Source organism: Cibotium barometz, chromosome 18 (assembly GCF_041138505.1).
Source record: "Cibotium barometz isolate CiBa-2024 chromosome 18, ASM4113850v1, whole genome shotgun sequence".
Classification (NCBI taxonomy): domain Eukaryota; kingdom Viridiplantae; phylum Streptophyta; class Polypodiopsida; order Cyatheales; family Cibotiaceae; genus Cibotium; species Cibotium barometz.
The window spans coordinates 38571745-38590544 of NC_141063.1; the positions used below are offsets into that span (position 1 = coordinate 38571745).

The 18800-nt window shown below is 46.4% G+C and overlaps 1 protein-coding gene across 1 annotated transcript in view; it reads right to left on the bottom strand.

The window, feature by feature from the left end:
• The window catches only part of LOC147629293 (uncharacterized), a 33340-nt gene extending 14797 nt beyond the window's left edge, over positions 1-18543 (bottom strand). The window contains exons 1-2 of the mRNA XM_086812559.1: positions 18365-18543; positions 17801-17926 (exon numbers count right to left, since the gene is read on the bottom strand). Of these exons, the coding sequence (XP_086668685.1) occupies positions 17801-17926; positions 18365-18475 (237 nt within the window). The 5' untranslated portion in view covers positions 18476-18543. The remainder of the gene's footprint in view (positions 1-17800; positions 17927-18364) is intronic.
• Between the last annotated feature and the right edge of the window lie 257 nt (positions 18544-18800).

Consider the following 18800-nt stretch of genomic DNA (forward strand, 5'->3'; position numbering starts at 1 on the left):
TCAAGTGTGGATACGCTGAAGGTACAGGCTTTCCGGGACCAGATGGTGGATAGCTTGCCAGTAGATGGCAGCAGTTGGCAGGAACTTTCCAGTACTGATGTTGGTAGTTCTTGTGTTCGTCAGTCAGAGGAAGCTGAACAGGTCACTTATGCTCTGATGTCTCGTAGTGTTCGGAACATAGAACCTCCAGTAGATGAGGATGTTCTTTCCACGGGGACCTTTCGAAAAGCCAGGCAGGTGGCAGGTGCTTACTTGCAGAAGGAGGTGGTTTCTCCAGGCTTTGTGGTTCCGGATTCAGAGGGGGTGGTTGACAGGTTTCATCAGGTTTCCAGGACTTGTTTGTGCACCGTAACAGGTGTTGATCCTTGTGAGCAGTGTGATGTCTCTGTGACTCAGAAGCTGTATGGTTCATTGATCTGGTTGATGGACACCAGATTGGACGAGAGCTTCCTGATGAGGCAGTTGAGCTCATGGTTGCCAATGTCTCTTTGGGAGGCAAGATTGCGTTTCCTGTGGTTTCTGCAACATGCGAAGGATCATGGACTCTTGTACACAGGAGGGGGATTGATTGATGGAGTCCACGGTTGGAGTGACTCAGTTTGGGGAGGAGATCCGGACACGAGGGGATCTACTTCAGGCCCAGGAGCAGTTTTACGGAGCAGTTGGAGACAGTTATCTTTTGCCTTGTCGAGAACAGAGGCAGAGTACCGTGCTGTTTGTGATGCTGTTTATGAGGTGGTGAAGATACAGAGGTTGCATTGCAGGTTTGGGCTTCCACTGGAGGAACCCATGGTCATCCAGAGGCACTTTGTTCGTGAACAGATCGTGGCTAATGACATCTTGCTAGAGTTCTGTTCGACGGAGGACAGTACGGTGGACCTCTTCACGAAGTCACTATCTCAAGATTTGCTCAAGCAGCACCCCAGCTCCCAGTGGTTGGTTACACAGCCAGGAGCTGAGAGGGGGTGTTAGAAGTCATCTCCTGTCTAGATTTATACACCAGGGCCTTTGTTGTGGGTGTGCCCGCCCTTATCAAGTGTTTTATCATTTTTCCTCACTCCCCGCATTTTTTCCCTATTTTTTTTCATTTTTCTGAGGCTTGGGAGGCAGCCCTGAGGCAGCTGGAGGATCAGTAGCTGGCCGATTGCCTGGACATCAGTCGTGGACCTCTGTGATGCTGGCCGACTGGATGTATGCAGTCGTGGGCTTGATCTGCTGCTGGCCGACTGTTGATGCAGTCGTGGAGGCCTCTTCAGCAGGCCGACTGCCTACATGGGGGCATATAAATAGGCCCCCAGTCCCCATACCTTATTTGTATCATTCTCGGGATCTTCTTGTGTATATAGAGCAGAGTTACATGCCTACATCTCTCTCTCTCTTGTGCTGTTTTTCTGCCTGCGTTTTTGCTCGTGTTCCCAGATTTGGTCATCATCTCCGCTGCGTATTCTGACACACGCCTCATCTTTGGCCAATAGTATTGCCGTTCCAATTTCTCCAGAGTCGAATTCCTGCCCCTATAACCACCTGTAATGGCGTCATGGGAATCATGGAGAAGAGCTGCCCTGAACGACTTCATGACACAGTCAGTCTTTGTAGAAAAGCCAACCATCGCGTATCAGAAAGTGGCATGGTCCTGCGGCATCCAATGCATGTTCCCACTGTGTACCGAATTCCTCGGAATTTGCGCACGTGTGCTTCATGTCCTCTAGTCCTGTACCAACAAGATCAAGTCTAGTGGTCTGCATCGTAGACACTTGTCCCTTCCTGCTCAAAGCGTCGGCCACTGGATTGGCCTTTCCTGGAAGGTACTCAATCATACCACCGAACTGCTGGAATATCTGACTCCACCGGTGTTGTCGATCACTCCACTGTGCACTTGGCATTGTCTGAATCCAGCGTAATGCCTGATGGTCAGTGCGAACCTCGAAGTCACGGCCATACAGGAAATGTTTCCAATGTTTCAAGGCTTGTATCACTGCTAGGAGTTCACGATCATAAACTGAGTAGTTCTTCTCGGCGGGCAGTAACTTACGAGACATGTAAGCTACTGGATGACCATTCTGTTGTAAAACACCTCTAATTGCGATGTTACTCGCATCGGTGATCACCTGAAATGAGTCGTCCCACATGGCAAGTGCTAAACAAGGTGCTTCTGACAAAGCCACCTTGACGTTCTGGAATGCCTCCAACGCTCGTGGAGGCATTCAAATCTTTTGCCTTCTTGTCTTCACTCCCTTTAGCAGATCGGTGAGATCTACCAAGAGGTCAAAAAACTTGTCGATGTGAGTGGAGTATGCCTGGCACATACCCACAAAAGATCTAATGTCATAGGCTGTCTGAGGTACTTCCCAGTTGACAATCTCGGCCACTTTAGCCAGATCAAGTCGAATGCCTTCAGCACTAATTATATATCCCAAGTAATGCACCTGGAACAGATAAAATTCCGACTTCTTTTCATTGACGTAGAGCTCGTTGCTTTCTAGCAACTTAAGGACTTTCTCCACATCAACGTCATGCTGCTCAACTGTAGCTGAAAATATTAGTATGTCGTCCAGAAATATGAACACACACTTTCCAATCAAATCCCGAAAAACACGCATCATCATGCAGTTAAAAGTAGCTGGGACATTCGTCAAGCTAAATGGCATGACCACAAATTCATAGTGGGCCCGTTCCGTATGGAAGGCTGTCTTGGGGATGTCCCCCTCCACAATCCGCACCTAGTGGTACCCACTCTTTAAATCCAGTTTCGAGAACACCTTTGCTCCATTCACCCTCTCGAGAATATAGTCAATTCGAGGCATCGGAAATCTGCTCTTAATAGTCAGCTTGTTGAGTGCACGATAATCGACACACAAACGGTAAGACCCATCCTTTTTCTTGACAAATAAGACCGGTGCTGCAAATGGCGACACGCTGGGGCGGATAAAGCCAGATTGCAACAATTCTTGGAGTTGGCGGTCCAACTCCGATTCCATTGCCTTGGAAAGACGATACGGAAACTTGCTCGGGGGTTCCGAGCCTGGGAGGAGGTCAATCCTGTGATCCTCCGGTCTGGACGGGGGGGAGCTGGGGAGGGAGGCTGTCCTGAAGAAAAATCTTCTGGAACTTTTCATGGAGAACCGAGTACTTCTCGGAAGCACTGGCCACCGTCTAGGCTGTCTGGATGTAAATCATCGCACACTGTGCGTCTTTCTTGACTGCTCGCTTAGCCTGTAAATGGCTTATGAGCGCAAAGTTCGGAATACCTGGCTCACACTTAGTGGTCATTGGGGCGTTTGACACATTCCGATTGATCTGGAACGTGTGCTTGTCCCACTTGACATCAGGGAGAAACTTGTGAAACCACTGAATACCCAAAATTATGTCTGCTCCTACAAGAGGGGCAACCATAAAATCACGCACAAACTCTATGCCCTGAATCACTAACTTAGCACGTAGAGCTTCATACTTGAAGCTCGTTGTCATACCTGTGCTAAAACCCTCAACCTGTTTGTCCACCGAAGTCAACTCGAAATGAGCACGCCTAGCGGCTTGTTTTGTGACCACATCCTACGTACTGCCGCTGTCAAACAAGACAACGACTCTCTGGCCACCTATCTAGCGAAAGGACTTGAGCAATTCGTTGCACTCATACTCCTGGTCATGGGCGCCCTTCTGCTTATCTTCGAGCTCCCGACTAATAATTGCTCCAACTGAAGCACCGGGGTTTGAAGAACTAGGGGTAGCCGCTGGGGTCTGTGGGGGAGCTGAGCTCACCACGGAAGCTATGGAGGCGGCAGCGGCGGGCTTTGGAGGCTTCTTCGAACAATCCCAAGAAGTGTGTCCTTTTGTATGACAAAAGAAACATCTACCCTCCTCCTTGTACTGAGAAAGCTCCTCAGCACTTAACTTGCCACCAGTCTTGCTTGGCTTCGCTTTCTGGTCTGGAGTAAGTTTAGACGCATTGTTCGAGTTCTTGGAGCCAAAGGCTCCCACGCTCTGTCTTGGAGAAGACCCCGTCTGGTTCTGGCTTTTGCCCCCCGAGGCGTTAGCCCTGGGAGAAGCCAGCTGGGAAGTCTTGGGCTTGCCACCATTATGTTTCATTTCTGCGCTCTGCGCAAGCGAGAGTGCGTCTTCAAAGGTGGCTGGCCTAAACATACGCACCTCCCATTGGATTTGCGTGTCCAGGCCATACAAAAACTGTCCTTTCTTGTCCGTATCAGATAAGCCTAATTGCAGACATAAAGTCAAAATTTTATTGGCAAACTGAAGAACTGGTTGCGCGTTCTGACGCGCTCCCGTGAACTCGTCTTCGAGTCGCTCAAGGTAGTGGGGCGGTAGAAACCGCTGCTTAAGGTCACGGACAAACTCGTCCCACACATAAGCTGCCATACTTGCTCTAGTGTGGGCATGAACCCACTGAGTCTACCAAGGAATGGCCTCACCTTCCAAGTACCAACTGGCTAAGATCACTCTGTCAATATCTGTTTTTCTAACTGCGGCAAAGTAAGCTTCGAATTGATGTAACCATGAATAGAGAGTTGTGGGATCGAGTTTACCATTATACTTACTAAAGTTCATTTTCTCGGGAAAATGATTCGAGGGCGCCGCCGGTGTCAATCTGGCGTCCAAAGCTCTAAGATAACGCTCGTGTTCCACACGTCGCATGGCGTCGTCTTCTTGTTGTCGAATCTCCAATGCACGCATCTGCAACTCAAGCAAGGAGCTTGGCTGCGGCTGTGACCCCGCGAGAGGGTCCCTGTGTCGAGGATCTGGTATCTGGGATACAGAAGAAGAGGGAGGAGGAGATGGAAAACGCGACGCTGGAGAGCGGGTACGCTCCTCTAGAGCCAAGATCTGCGCCTTCTGCTCATCCAACTTGGCTGTCTGTTCTGCGATTGCTCGCATCATCTGCTGGAACATGTCTGTGACACTCAAGCCTGGTGCCCTAGCTAGGCTGCCTGGTGCACTCTGGTCCCATGGTTCTTGGTCTCTCTCGTCGTCGAAGCTCGCCATAGCAAGGAAATGCAATTCCTTTCCGGAACGCAATCTAACCATCCACTATCTGTATGGGAGACTTTCGGAGGCTTCCGGAGGCTAAAAACCAACCGTCCTTGGAGGGACAGGAGTCACTCCGAAAGGGGTAGTCCACCGGCGTCTAAAAACCAACCACACGAGCGAGAAAAAATTCTGGTTTCTTTGCTGAATCTTTGTACTTGAAGTAGGCTCTGATACCACTGTAATATGCGGAAGCTTCGGAGAAGAATCGGTAACTTCAATACTCAGAATTCAGCACTCTTTTCGCGACGGACATTAACGCACAAACTGAAAGGAGATGTGTAGAAAATAGAGAGAGAGAGAGAGGGAGGGAGAGGTGGAGAGGACACAGTATTGGGTCCCAATTACCCTCTGTAGGGCCCCCACCACGGATGGTGTATTTGCTTTATTAGAATGATGAGAAAATCTGAAAGAAAATACAGCAATCTTGGATCTTTTCTTGGCTAGGAATACCTTTCCCTTGACCTGAATCCTTCATCCGTTTGCTTAGCACCCTCTTGGCTTTGTCTAGCCTCTTATGCTTGAGCTCTTGGTGGAGAATGAGATGAATGAATAGGATTGTGGGCTAAGCCTTTTATACTACTCCTCATGAGCAGTCAGCCAGCATACATCCAGGCAGCCAGCATAAAAGTCCCACGACTTGTGCAAATTCAGCAATAAATGCTAAAATAAATCCCATAAATGCTGCGTTTTATTCCTAGCTAGCTAGGAGGTGCATTCCAATGGCTGGGCAAGCCTTTTGCACACATCCCAAGGGCTGGGCAGCCTACAGCCATGTAAAGGCTGTAAATCCCTGGAATTTGCCTTATTCTTGCCCTAGGACTGTCCTAGGGCCCTTCCATGGCTGGTGGGTTCAGCCTGGGCCTTCCTCGCCCTCATGGGGGTGGTTCCACACCATTCCCATGCCCACACTAAGATCCGGGGTAGCCCTATGGGCTGGCCCCTTGTCCTAAACACTAACTACTCAGTGATCTGGCATCCGGTACCATACCAGATACACAGAATCACTGACATCATTCTAGCGGGAGACTCACAGCGCGGACTAGCACTGTTTCATGTGCGGGACAGTGCACACCTGACCTTAGACTCCTGTGCAGGACAATGCACACCTGACCTCGGTCAACTGAGATGGATCCCTGGCTGACTCATCCCGGACTGGGCTCACATGGGACCAGATCACCATCCCAGGTCCTGCACCTTCTGTACAGAAATGTCTACGTGGCATCCAAGTGCGGGATGCACGTGACATCTGAATGGTTTCAATCTTAGCAAGCTCCATTCTTACATCATCTTTGTGCATCTCTGAGAGAGAACTCACTTTTCTTAGCATTTATGAAGAGTTTATGCTTTCGAAACTCTTCAAACACTGTAGCCAAATGAGTCTTATGCTCCTCCTCATTCTTGGAGAAAACCAAGATATCATCAAAGAATACACCTATGAATTTACAATGGGTCGAAATATCCTGTCCATCATATGGTTGAATGTTACCGGGGCATTGGTAAGGCCAAAAGGCATCACCAAAAACTCATACAATCCAAAAGCTGTCCTAAATGCGGTTTTATGGACATCCTGGGATACCACACGAATCTAGTGATAGTGGCCTCTTTAAGTCTATACGGCTAAAACAAGCCGAGCCATCAAGCTTATCCAAAATGTCATCTATGCATGGGATTGGAGACCGTTTCTTGATGGTGAGCTTGTTTAGAGCTTGATAATCCACACACATGCGGAATGATTCGTCCTTCTTTTGCACAAGAAGCATAGGAGAACAAAAGGGTGAGGAGCTTGGTTGAACCAAACCCTTCTCCAAAAGCTCATTAACTTGCTTCATGATCTCCTCTTGTTGTGCGGCACTCACACGATATGCGGGTTTGTTAGGTGGGGAACTACCTAGCACAAGATCTATGCGATGATACTCGGACCTCTCAAGAGGTAGTTCTCTTGGGGCAATGCATCGGCAAAACAATCTAGGTACAATGCAGCAACAGGCAGGTACCCCAGCAGACAACCACCAGGCGGGTTGGAGCTGGAGGCGGGTATAGAGCTGGCAGTCGGCAGGCACAGAAGACAAAAGCAAGCGGGTACATAGGACAACAGCAACATGCGGGTACAGGACAGTCACAGCAGGTGCTGTAGGCGGGTACAGGGCAGTAGAAGCACGTGCTGTAGGTGAGTACAGCCTCGTACAGGGCAACCACAGGCGAGTACAGAGCTGCAACAACAGGCGGATACAGGGCAGCAGCCACTTGGGGGGTACAGAGACAGCAGCCACTTGGCGAGTACAGGGCAGCAGCCACTTGGGGGGTACAGAGGCAGCAGCCAGGCAGTCGAGTCCGAGGCGGGTATAGGGCAACAGCCAATCGGGTGTCTGTAGGCGGGTATGAGAAAACCACTCCCACCTCTCAATACATTAGTCGCCTCCCTTTCCATCCACCACCCCTTTCACCATCCACGTGTTGGAGAGAACTCTTCCCATGCAATCCTTGTTTAAAACATTATTAAACTTTAATTAATGATTAATCTTTGGTAAAAGGTGTCCAGCCATTTTTTTAAATGTGTGAACACCCAACCTTATAAATATTAAGGTTTACACTACTTTATAGAATTTACACTAGAAAAAGGCCAAAAAGGCAATACTTACCACCTGTTCACATGCCACACCAACTCGTCTCACAGCAAACAGTACACCCATGGTACACTGGGGGTGTCCCTGTCCAGTGTACTGGCACGTCATAACAAGCAAACACACGAAAACAAACAAGTCATGCAAAAACAAGTTTATGCATGCATGTGCACATGTAATGGACAAAATCTCTCATTCATGAAACTTGTACAAGAATTTCTTGTCGGGCACAAAACTAGCGCAACAGAAATGTAAAGTCCTGGCTTTCCTATGGAGTGACAGTCCCATAGGCAAAACACAAATCCTGGCACGGGCCTTCCTATGGAGTGACAATCCCATAGACACAGCTTGGCACAAATATCAGTCCTACCATGGAGTGACAGTCCCATGTGTAAGATGCAATCCTGGTAATACACGGGTGGCAGTAAACAGGCTCCTCTTCATATGGCGCAATACTAGTCACAGACGAGTGGCACAAAACTGGTCCCCGTCCATGTGACACAAGATGACCGACCCTTTCACACATAGTCACAAGGGACGGGGGATGGTGACGGGGGACGGGGACGGGGGACGGCCATAAGTAGGGAACGGGGACGGGGGAGGGAACGGCACTCAAAAAATACTTTTTTTTTTAAATTTTTCTACTCTGCACTTATTCTACTTTGGAAGTACATCAAAATGAGCACAAATTTACACTAAAATGGTAAGCTTTTGAGTCATATTAATAATTAAGTAGATACAAAATGAGTCATGACTCAGGAGTCAGGACTAAGGAGTCAGGACTAAGCCTTAAGAAGGCAAAATACAAGGACGGACTCAAATGAGTCAATGACAAAAAAGTGCTGAACTTTGAAGACTAGAGGCTAGAGGCTAGAGCTAAGTAGTAAGGCCCATGAATGATCATCCACGTGAAGTGCTCGCCTCATGGTCATGGGTAGCTTGTGCCAAAGAAGCATCAAGCTCATCCTCAGTCTCATCCTCACTGGCATGCTGCTCCTGCACCTCATCCTCCCGTTGCTCTTCTTGTTGACTCATCTCCCACTCGGTGAAGGAATCTGCCTTCTTGGTCACGATCTTGCAAAGCATTCGCAAGTTCGCGCTGACGAAGACAAGGTCATTGGCACGCTCTACCCCGAGTCGGTTCCTCTTCCTAGAGGCAATGTGGCTGTAGGTACTCCAAAGTTGCTCCAAGCAAGAGGAGCTGACGGCCTGGCTAAGTATGCGGATGGCAAGCTGCTGCAGCTCCGGTCCATCTGAACCAAAGTCCTCCCACCATAGAGCAGCACCAACTTTGGAGCGGTCAACCTGTGCATCATGACAGCCATAGGAGCCATGAAATGACCTGTACATCGAAAGCTGGTCCCTGATCTTGCACCTAACCGATGCATCAGGCACAAGATGATCCAAGATGATCCTCCATCCAGCGCTCACCTCCCGATTGCTCTCCTGCTTGTTGCCTTGGAATTCTAGGTCCACCACATAAGCTGCTGCATGCAATGGAGAGTAGTAGGAATTCCACCTTCCTAGACACAAGGCATGGATCTCCTCGTATTTGTCTTCGTCAGGCACGAAGTCTTTCAACTTCTCTATCATGCCATCCATGGCCTCGTAGACCTTGCCTATGCATGGCTGCATAGCGTCTACAATCCTCAATAGGTGGACTATGGGCCTCACCATAGCATCTGTGGTCTTCACACGCTCCCACCAAGAGGCGTCATCCGCCGTAGCCTACACTCTTGGCCAGTGTTTGTATGGGACTCTTGCATGGCGACAAACTCGTCGCTAAGGAAAAGCCCCCTCAAAGCACCACTACAATCCTTCAACCGGCCCAACATGAGAAAGTTGTAGGCAAACCGGGTGTCGGAATATTTGAGGAGAGAGAGACAGGACCTCTTGTTGAACTCATGCCGAAGTCTTTGGTGGTTGAGGACAAAGGAGACCATGGTGTTGGCCTCCTCAATGAGCGGGCTGATCCATGGTAATGCCCCGATGTCCTTGAGGAGGTTGTTTAGGCAACGAGCCATACAAAAGGATACCGTGACATGTCCAATAGCTCCCACCGCCCTATTGGAAGGCTCCCCATCCGCAACAAAGCCCACTACATGCTCGGGGCCAACGATCTCCATGGTGGTAGCCCACTCTGCCGCAAGCACATCCGCACTCTTCCCAATGCCAGATGCATCATGAGATGAGATGAAGTACATCTCTCCGCGGGAATATGCAACCATGCCGTGAATACTCCTCTTGCGGGTGTCACTCCATCCATCACAATGAGGGAGACTCCGTTCCTCTCCCATTGCCGCTTTGTGTTGTCGGCCGCTTGCTCTACAATGCGCTTCTCCTTGTCGAGCAATGTAGTGCGCAAGCTCTCGGATGAGGGGGGCGTATAGGTTGAGCCATACTCCCCAATCTTCTTAACCATGACCTTGAAGTATTCCGACCTATTCAAGAAAGTAATTTACTAATGAGAAGGGGACTAGGATGATGAAAACATGAATGATGAATTGGCAATGATCGATTGCACTTACCTAGCCGCTTGAAAGGCAATGTGGTCGTGGAAGAAGAAGCGGGCCACCGCCATATCCACCTCCTCCTTCAACTTGGGGTTCCAATTCTCCCCAAGTGTAGATTGTCGCCGTGGGCCACGTAATGATTGAGAGGCCGTGGAGATGGAGGGTGCCAGTGTCGTGGATGGAGTAACATTCCGACTTGATGCCTCAAGGGCAAGAGAGAGAGAGAGGGCCAAGCCTCAAAGAGCCAAGCGCCAAGGCCCAACAGCCATAAACGGCTAGAAGAGCCCAGGCCCAACAGCCATAAACGGCTAGGAAGCGGCAGGCAAGCGCAACGGCCAAAAACGGGCGCAACGGTTCTCTGCCGTCCCCGTCCCTGCGCCGTCCCCGTCGCCGTCCCCGGTTTGAAACGTCCGTCGGGGGACGTCCGTCCGTCCCCGTCCCTGCGCCGTCTCGTTTCGGCATCCCAGCGTTCCAAGGCTCCGTCCCCGCCGTCCCCTGTGACTATGCTTTCACATGGAGCACTGGCTTGGCCACATGTGAACATGGTACAAATCTGGCCGCTCTATGGAGTGAGTCCCATAGAAGTAGCTCCAAAAATGGAGATGGACCAAATGGTGACAAAAGGTATAAAATCCTGTTGACATGTCAGTGGGCTCACACGAGAGTCTTTCTGGGGATCCATCCACATTCATGTTATAGGTATGTGCCATGGCATCCTTGATGTGAGAAATTCTTCTCCGCTAAACAGCCAAAACAAGCACATGTTCACACAAAAGGGAAGGGAAGCTCAACTGGCACACTGTTGTCGAGAACAACCTTGCATATCTTCGACCAACCATACAAGCGCAAAATACCTGCCATGTTGGGTTCAAAACAACTCATAGACTAGAATCAACCAATCCATGATACTGATAAATAATTCATACCTTTGTAACCGCATATGCAATATATTCTAGCGTCCCATACCACTAGAATACTCCCCATATGAGATCCTTGTGTAGGCGACAATTCTAGCATCCCATATTGCTAGGAGCCTCCAATACACAAGACCAAAACCATAAACTATTCATCAAAACCATAGAGAAGCCTTTTCCAGAATCAGATGTTTTCTAACAAAAACCCCTTTCAGAAAAGAACTTTCTTGAAACACATCTCAAAATAGACATGAGAAACACTCTCCACTTGCGTTAGCAAGGAAGTTCAACATGTACAAAATTCCAAATATTGGCAAAAGAAAAGCATTAATCATGAATACTTATCTCGATGAAAAGCTTGTCGCCAATATATTTATGTGCAATCAAAATTTTTGGGACAAAATCCCATAAATATTGAGGAGAAAATCAAAATTTTCAACTCCCAAAATAGTTTCCATTGAAACTTTGTTCTTTTCGTGGCAAGAACACTGGCTCCCAAAATAATCGGGCTTGGAACAACCCGTTGGTCCATCTTCCACCAGAGGAGCTTGCATCTTCTGTTCGTTGTGCTCCTTCTGAGATCTTCCAAGCCATCGCCTCCCTAAAAGAATGCATGTCTCCACCTCGAACGATAGACTGTCCTCACTTGAGGGTCTTCGCGGTACATCTTCAAATTTGCATCTTTTTCCTGAAGCTCTTGACGAAGCTGCCTCGTCAAAGAGTTATGATGGTCAAATTGTGCATCGATGATCCCGATGTGTTGTTCCACCATGTGCTCGAAATTCTAATCCTCTCCTTGTGTTCCTCCAAACTTTCGGCCCTGTCCATAGCCATAAGATCATCTGCTTGGATAGAGTAGGCAAGGGGCTGGACTCTGATACCAATGAAACCAATCCAAGCCTATGAGAACAACCCCCAGAACACTCAAGACTGAAATCCTTTAAACTCGTGTCTTGTAGTTTGCCTTCAGATAGAGACATGCCAGATAAACCTTCACACAAGTTTTGCAACAAGTCTCGGCTTTACACAGGCGTCTTCTATCCTAAGGCTTCCCTACTTCTATGGAAAATCCTCGTTCACACCTTGGCTCTGGTCAAGATTGAAAGGGACCAAATGGTGACATCCAGACTGTTCTTGTGCACAACAATGTGTGTTTTCTCCCTTGTGCGTGGAGCAGTAGAGATGAACTCTTCTCTACACTTTTGATTTTTGCAAATAAACAGTCTTTTTCCCTTCCCGTTTATCTTGCAACTGGATCAACACACATACTTGTTTTGCTTTTGCAACAGCAGGCTATTTTTACCTTCCTCTTTCTTATGCAGAAATCAGTTTATTGCAAAGATTTATGTGCAGATTGCTAGAAACAATTGTAAGTATCTAATCCTTACTCTCTACTATCAATCCTCTTGATTTTTGTGCAAAGTTTATAAGAGCTTTATCAAGATTAAGGCACAGAGAAGACAGAACATAGAAGTGTTGAAAGATTTGTGAATCTTGCTAAAATTCAAGCAAAAAGGGACATTTACATGTTACCTTGGTGCATGCAAAGCAAAAGGATTGAATCAGTGCAAGAGTTTCATGCAATATTGATGTATGCAATGCAATCTTCTGCATTCTTGGTTAATTTTGATCAGATTTGATGTATTGCATCCTTCCCAACAATCTTCTTACAATCCCCTTGGCCACAAAAAGTCATTAGGAGTGAGGTCCTCATCAAAAATTTCCCTCTTCAGAACTGGTACATTTCAATCTCAATCAATCTTCGATGAGGCATACATGGTTCTCACAATCCAGAAACAGGCATAGAAGCCAATTGTGCCTGTCAGCACAAAAAAAGCAATAGGAGATGATAACTATGTAGCCAAAATACAGCACACGAGAGACCAATTTTGAACAGACCATCCTATGAGCTGCACAATGAAAGAGCTGTGAAGCTTAGCCAATATTGAAGCTTCTTCTTTGAAGAGCTGTGAGTCCCCACATGGTAATTCTTTCACAGCAACCTTCATCCCAAACCAAGAAGCTTCATAAACTTGCCCAAATGAACCTCGGCCAATAAGGTGTCTTTTCGAGAAATCAATGTCTTTGGGATCTATGGAGAGGCATTCTGGCAATTCATGTTGTGAGCCATGCTGCATGTGGCTTCACAATTTGTGCAGTACAGATGTATGATACTGCTGGGGAAAGTTGTTCAGTTGACACCATCAAAAACTTCCAACCCAAAAGTGGACTTCAAATCTACTGTTTTACGTGCTGTAAAAAAAAATTTGCAGTCGTCTTGCACGTTGCGCCTCAGCCTGAAGAAGGTGATGATGAGCTGAGTGAGTGAGTAAAAACTGCTGCGAAAATGATACTTGCAGTTACTACATCATCATCACCTTTCTCAGGCTCAGTGGAGGGAAACACAAAGCAAGTGTTGGCTGGAAGTGCTCTTTGTGTAGGGAAACATGAAGTGAATTAGCAGGAAGCATTCTGTTGCAATTGGTCTTTAGCAAGCACAACAGTTCCTTCATCATCACCTTTGTGATTATTCAAAGGCTTAGTGCTTCAGCTGGTGCAACAAAAGTGCAGCCTAGGCATAGCCTCAGTGACCGTCACGCGTGAGGGAGCAAAACACAGAGCCTCAGCATCTCATGTGCAGCTGTGAACGTCTCACGCTTCAGTAAACATGCCTCAACAAGCACTTCAGTGATTAAAAAAATTTGCAGCATACAGCGCACAACTCTTGTTGCAAGCATCATCGCCTAGTAAAAGGCTCAGTTTTGCAAGCTTGGCTGAAAGGCCACCATGTTAAAAAGGGCAAGCTTCACTAAGTGAAAAGCTCTCATCCGCCAAGGTGAGGGGAGAGGAAGAAGGAATACAAGAAGGATGAATATGTTGGAATACTAGCAAAAGGGAGAAAAAAAAGGGGACCCAAACTTAGGGTTTGTGTGTATACACTTCCCAAGTTTTTGGCCACTCCACACTTTCCAATCCATTTACACTTCCCAAGTTTTTGGCCACTCCACACTTTCCAATCCATTTACGCTAGGGGCAGTTTACGCGTAGAGGTATGTTTGGGGTGATCTATACTTACCGTGCATCTTGTTTACACGTAGTGGTGTCTTGCGAGGTGTCACGCACATTAACACATTTGGGCTGCGTTTTGTGCATTGTTAGCCTTGATTCATGCACACATTGACATTGCTAGTGTTGTTCAAACTATTTGTGCTTTTATAGCCTTGATCGCGTGCATTAGCACATTGTGGGCTTTATTCGCACGTTTGGGTGCATAGTGTTCTTTTCACGCACATTGGCGCTTAGTTTGGGCACATTCATACGGTGTGAGTTCATTGTGCATTGTAGCCCTTGTTCACACGCTTCGTGCTTTTATGGGCTTGTTCACATACCTTAGCACATTGTGGGCTTGTTTCATACCCGACACCAATCTCCCTGTTCTCTCTCCTTTGTCTTAATCATGTTTAATCAACATCTTGTTCTTATCAAGCTTAGGGTTGTGGATCACTACAGCAAAGGCTTCCGCACATGCAACATTGGTATCAGAGCCTTCAGGCTCAACCACTAAGCATAGGTCCCAAGGAAGGTGCACAAATCCAACAGAAGAATGAAGTCAAAGTGGCAGATGGAGTGTTCTGCAACAACAGGCCAAGCTAGAGGAAAGCATTCCCTAAGGGTATGTACTCAAAAACAGTACATCATTAAGCTCTCAGATCAATTCCAAAGGCCTAGCAACAGGCACAATCAGTTCCGGCAAGAGCACCGCTACTGTGTTAAGGGAAAGGGATAGCAAGCATGGGGACAGTAGTGGAACGGATACTCAGTTCTTCAACAAGACTTGGAAGTGGAGATCAGAAGTGAAAGTGTTCAAACAAAAAGAGTCAAAGTTAAAGAAGTGGAGATCAGTAGTCCGAGGAGGAAGGATGATAAGAGTGTCCACCCCGCCGTCAAGTTTAGGAGGAGGGGATGTCACGTGCACGCACGTGCCATGGCTAATCTGCAACATGAAATCTGAGTAATATAGGAGTTAAGACAGCATGTAGGATAGTGTCATCATCATTAGTAGCATCGTCAACATCAACATAAGTGTCAGTACCATCATCATCATCATCAGTAGCAGCATCACCATCGTCATCACCATGGAAGGGCATGGAACCTTGTCGACAGGCAGCAGAGTACAGTCAGCAAAGCCAACATGGGGTCCTAGGCAACAGGTAGCCAAGCGCCAAAATGAAGGGGCATCAGGTGTGGACAAGACCTTGAATATAGCACAACATTTATGAGGATTTTTGGGGCTATTTGTCCAAGCTGACAGCATTCAAGACTGGCCAACCAACTCCTTTCTCACATATATATAGTACAAGTCATAATTCAGCATAGTCAAGTCATTCATTGATCAGTTTATCATAGAAGTCATTCAATTAAGCATATGTAGAGGCAAGAGGTCAACCCCTCCGAGGCTGACCAAGGGCCTTAGCCATGTACATTCATTAAGCAACCTTTTTGTACCATATAATACAAAGAAAAACCCTGACACCAATCTCTCTCTCCTTTGTCTTAATCATGTTTAATCAACATCTTGTTCTTAATCAAAGCTTAGGACTGTGGATAAGTTCAACAAAGGCTTCCGCGCATGCAACAACTACGACCGCAATGTCGTTAACTAGGACGTAGAAACATCGTTAAACTAGGACGATCACAATGTTGTTAAACTAGAACGACTTAAACGTCGCTAAACTAGGATGACCGCAATGTCGCTAAACTAGGGCAATTAAACTAGGACGACCACAATGTCGTTAAACTAGGACAACTAGAATGCCATTAAACTAGGATGACTATAACATCAATAAACTAGGATTGATGGTCTCACATTGAACATTAGGCACCATTCTGGGATTGCACGATTTGATCATGTGAATGCCACGTCCATGTGTGCACATGACATCCCCTCCTACTAAACTTGATAACAAGATTCCAATCTTTGACCTTGGATGATCATCATCGTCCCTTTGTCTCCTCATGGAATCCCACACTTGTCTTTCTTCCTTCCTCGCAACTTGTCCACGAAAAACCTTGCCAAACTTTAATGCTACTCGAACCCTCGTATGAGATCTGTGCATCTATTCCACTTGGTCTCCTTGCCTTCACGCCCTGTCCCTTAACACTTCAATGGTCTCCTTCCTAAGGTTGATCCTTGCATTCTTGCTCCACCCCTTGGAACCCTTACCCGAGAGCCGTTCTTGGTATGCCCCAAATGGCATCCGACTCTCGGGACTGCCATTTCCTTGTGTGTTGCTAACTCTGACCAGCCCCATGGGAACTCTACCAAGTCTATGTTCATTGTTACTCTCCTTGGACCTATGCACTTTCCTGGGACACCTTCAGCACTTGTTTTGCTAAGCCTGATGCCTTGATACCAATGTGACATGCAGAAGCTCTGGGAGTCTTCTTTCAGCCCTAAACACTGCATAGGAGCAACTAACAAATGGACAACAAAGAAAGATAGGCTGTATTATATTGTACAAAAAGGTTACATCCCACCTCCATATTTAGGTAAGGTCTAATACTGGTTGTAAGAGGTTTGCCACTCCAAGAATCTCGTAAACACAGGCTTAAACAAGGTTAGTACTAAACCAAATAAAAGGTGTAAGCACTAACTCACCACCCAACCATGGTCTACGTCTGCGAACTGTTACGTCCCAACTAACCTAGGGTTAGGATTACCCAAGGTTAGGGGCGTGGACTAACCCAAGATAAGGGTAAGTTAATCCAAATTTAGGGTCAAGGCTACAATCATTGCCAGTTTTGTATAGACTATATGGACAGCTACGCAGATAGCCCAGATGTCTGCAAAATTTGTCAAAACCCCTTAATCAGTTTTTCCTTGTGAGAAACAATGTTGAAAGTTGAAACGTGTAGTACCACACCCAAGAAACTTAAAAGCCCTGAAAACAACTGTACTGCTTGTTAGGGGGAGTGAGAAAGAGTGGACTTGCTCTTGATGTAGCCACCTTAGCTCGAAGTATGCTCAAATCAGCCCCATTATAGTGATCTGCTTTTGTTTTTGCTACTGCTTTCCACTTAAAACAATCATTGATCTTTTAACAATTACGTCTAAGACATGGACTGTTTCACATGTATAATACAAAATGTCCTTCTGTTAATCCAATGACCTGTCGGGAACGACTCACCCATGCAAAATACAAACCTTGAATCCTATTCTTGGGTGCCCATAATGATGTCCAAGGTGCCCAAAAATAAACCTTTCACTCCCAAAACATGTCAATAAATCAGTGAAATACTCATAAATGCTTGTGAATCCCATGAATTCCGAAAATGGTGACACACATATTTTATACTATGTAATATGCAATGTGTGCCTCTGATAATACATGTATATATGCATGTATGTATATAGATACATGCAAACATAAACATTCGTGCATTTAATGTATAGGTGCATTTCAATTCTCAAAAATTATATATGTATATACATACATACATGTATGTATATATATATATATACCTAGATGAATCCAGGAACCTGCCCAAATTCACCTTTTAGGAACCTGCATGTTATATACTCATGGTAGTCAACACACACTAAAGTGCATACACTTTGTGGATTTCATACGTGAATTTGATTCAACATTAAAATCGAGCACTGTGTTGATGCACAAAAAGCCTCACAGAAAGTTTGCACAAAACGTACCTTGACTTTCTCGATATCTTGATCCCAGCTGAAGCTAGAAAGTGTTACATAACGGACTTCAGATGTTACTACTGCCGTTCGGAGGGGGGCAGCTTTCGCTTGCTTTTGTGAAGCCAATGCAGTTACCTGGGCCAAAGCAACAAAATTCATTTAGGGTTAACGAAAACACACGTAGGCTTGTAGCTTGCCTTTTCAACCCGTAAGGATTTCACAACAGCAGAGGAAATGGTCCTTCAGTAAGCTTTAAGGTTTAGGGTTTTCTAGCTTATTCAGAGTTTTAGACGACTCAGTTAGGGTTAGATTTTCCTTTTATTTTTACAGAAAAGGGTTTTGCTACACCCTGCTACATTACAGGTCGGGTAATCCCGTCTCTGATACAAGACGATTTTTTAAAGCTTTGACTAAGTTAGGGTTAGTTCTTTACTGCGTTACACAGATCTGTTTCATGCAGGACTACAGCTCTGACACGTTTACGGTAAGGGTTGGTGTCTTACAGAGCTCTGATCCTGTTAGGGCCAGGGTTTTGAATATGTGAAATAAAAATTAAAGTTTGGAAACACTAACCTTTTCCAAGGTTTGAATCTCTGATGACAGCATACTTTGCACGTGGGGGCGAGTCGCCTGGCTAAGCAATAACTTGAGCTCCGCCACATCTTCAGATAGGTCTGCCGCCATGGCGACAATGAAGAAAACAAAGCAGCAGAAAATTTGATAGCCTCAACTGCTCTAATTATTCAAAATAAAGGTAAAAATTTTGATAACCTCCACTGCTCTAATTAAAGGTAAGTGGTATTGGTAGTGGCTCTTAAGGTAAGGTCCACAACTTCCACAAGGCTAAGATAAGTTCTTGACTTGGACATATTTGGCACCATTTGCCGGGCACTAGCCTAAAGCTTAGTTCCATCCATCCATCCATCCATTCCAAGCCACTGAGATTACCCAATATTCCCCGGGGTTGGGTTTTCATACATGGTAAATGAAGTTAAGTATCATCTAATGA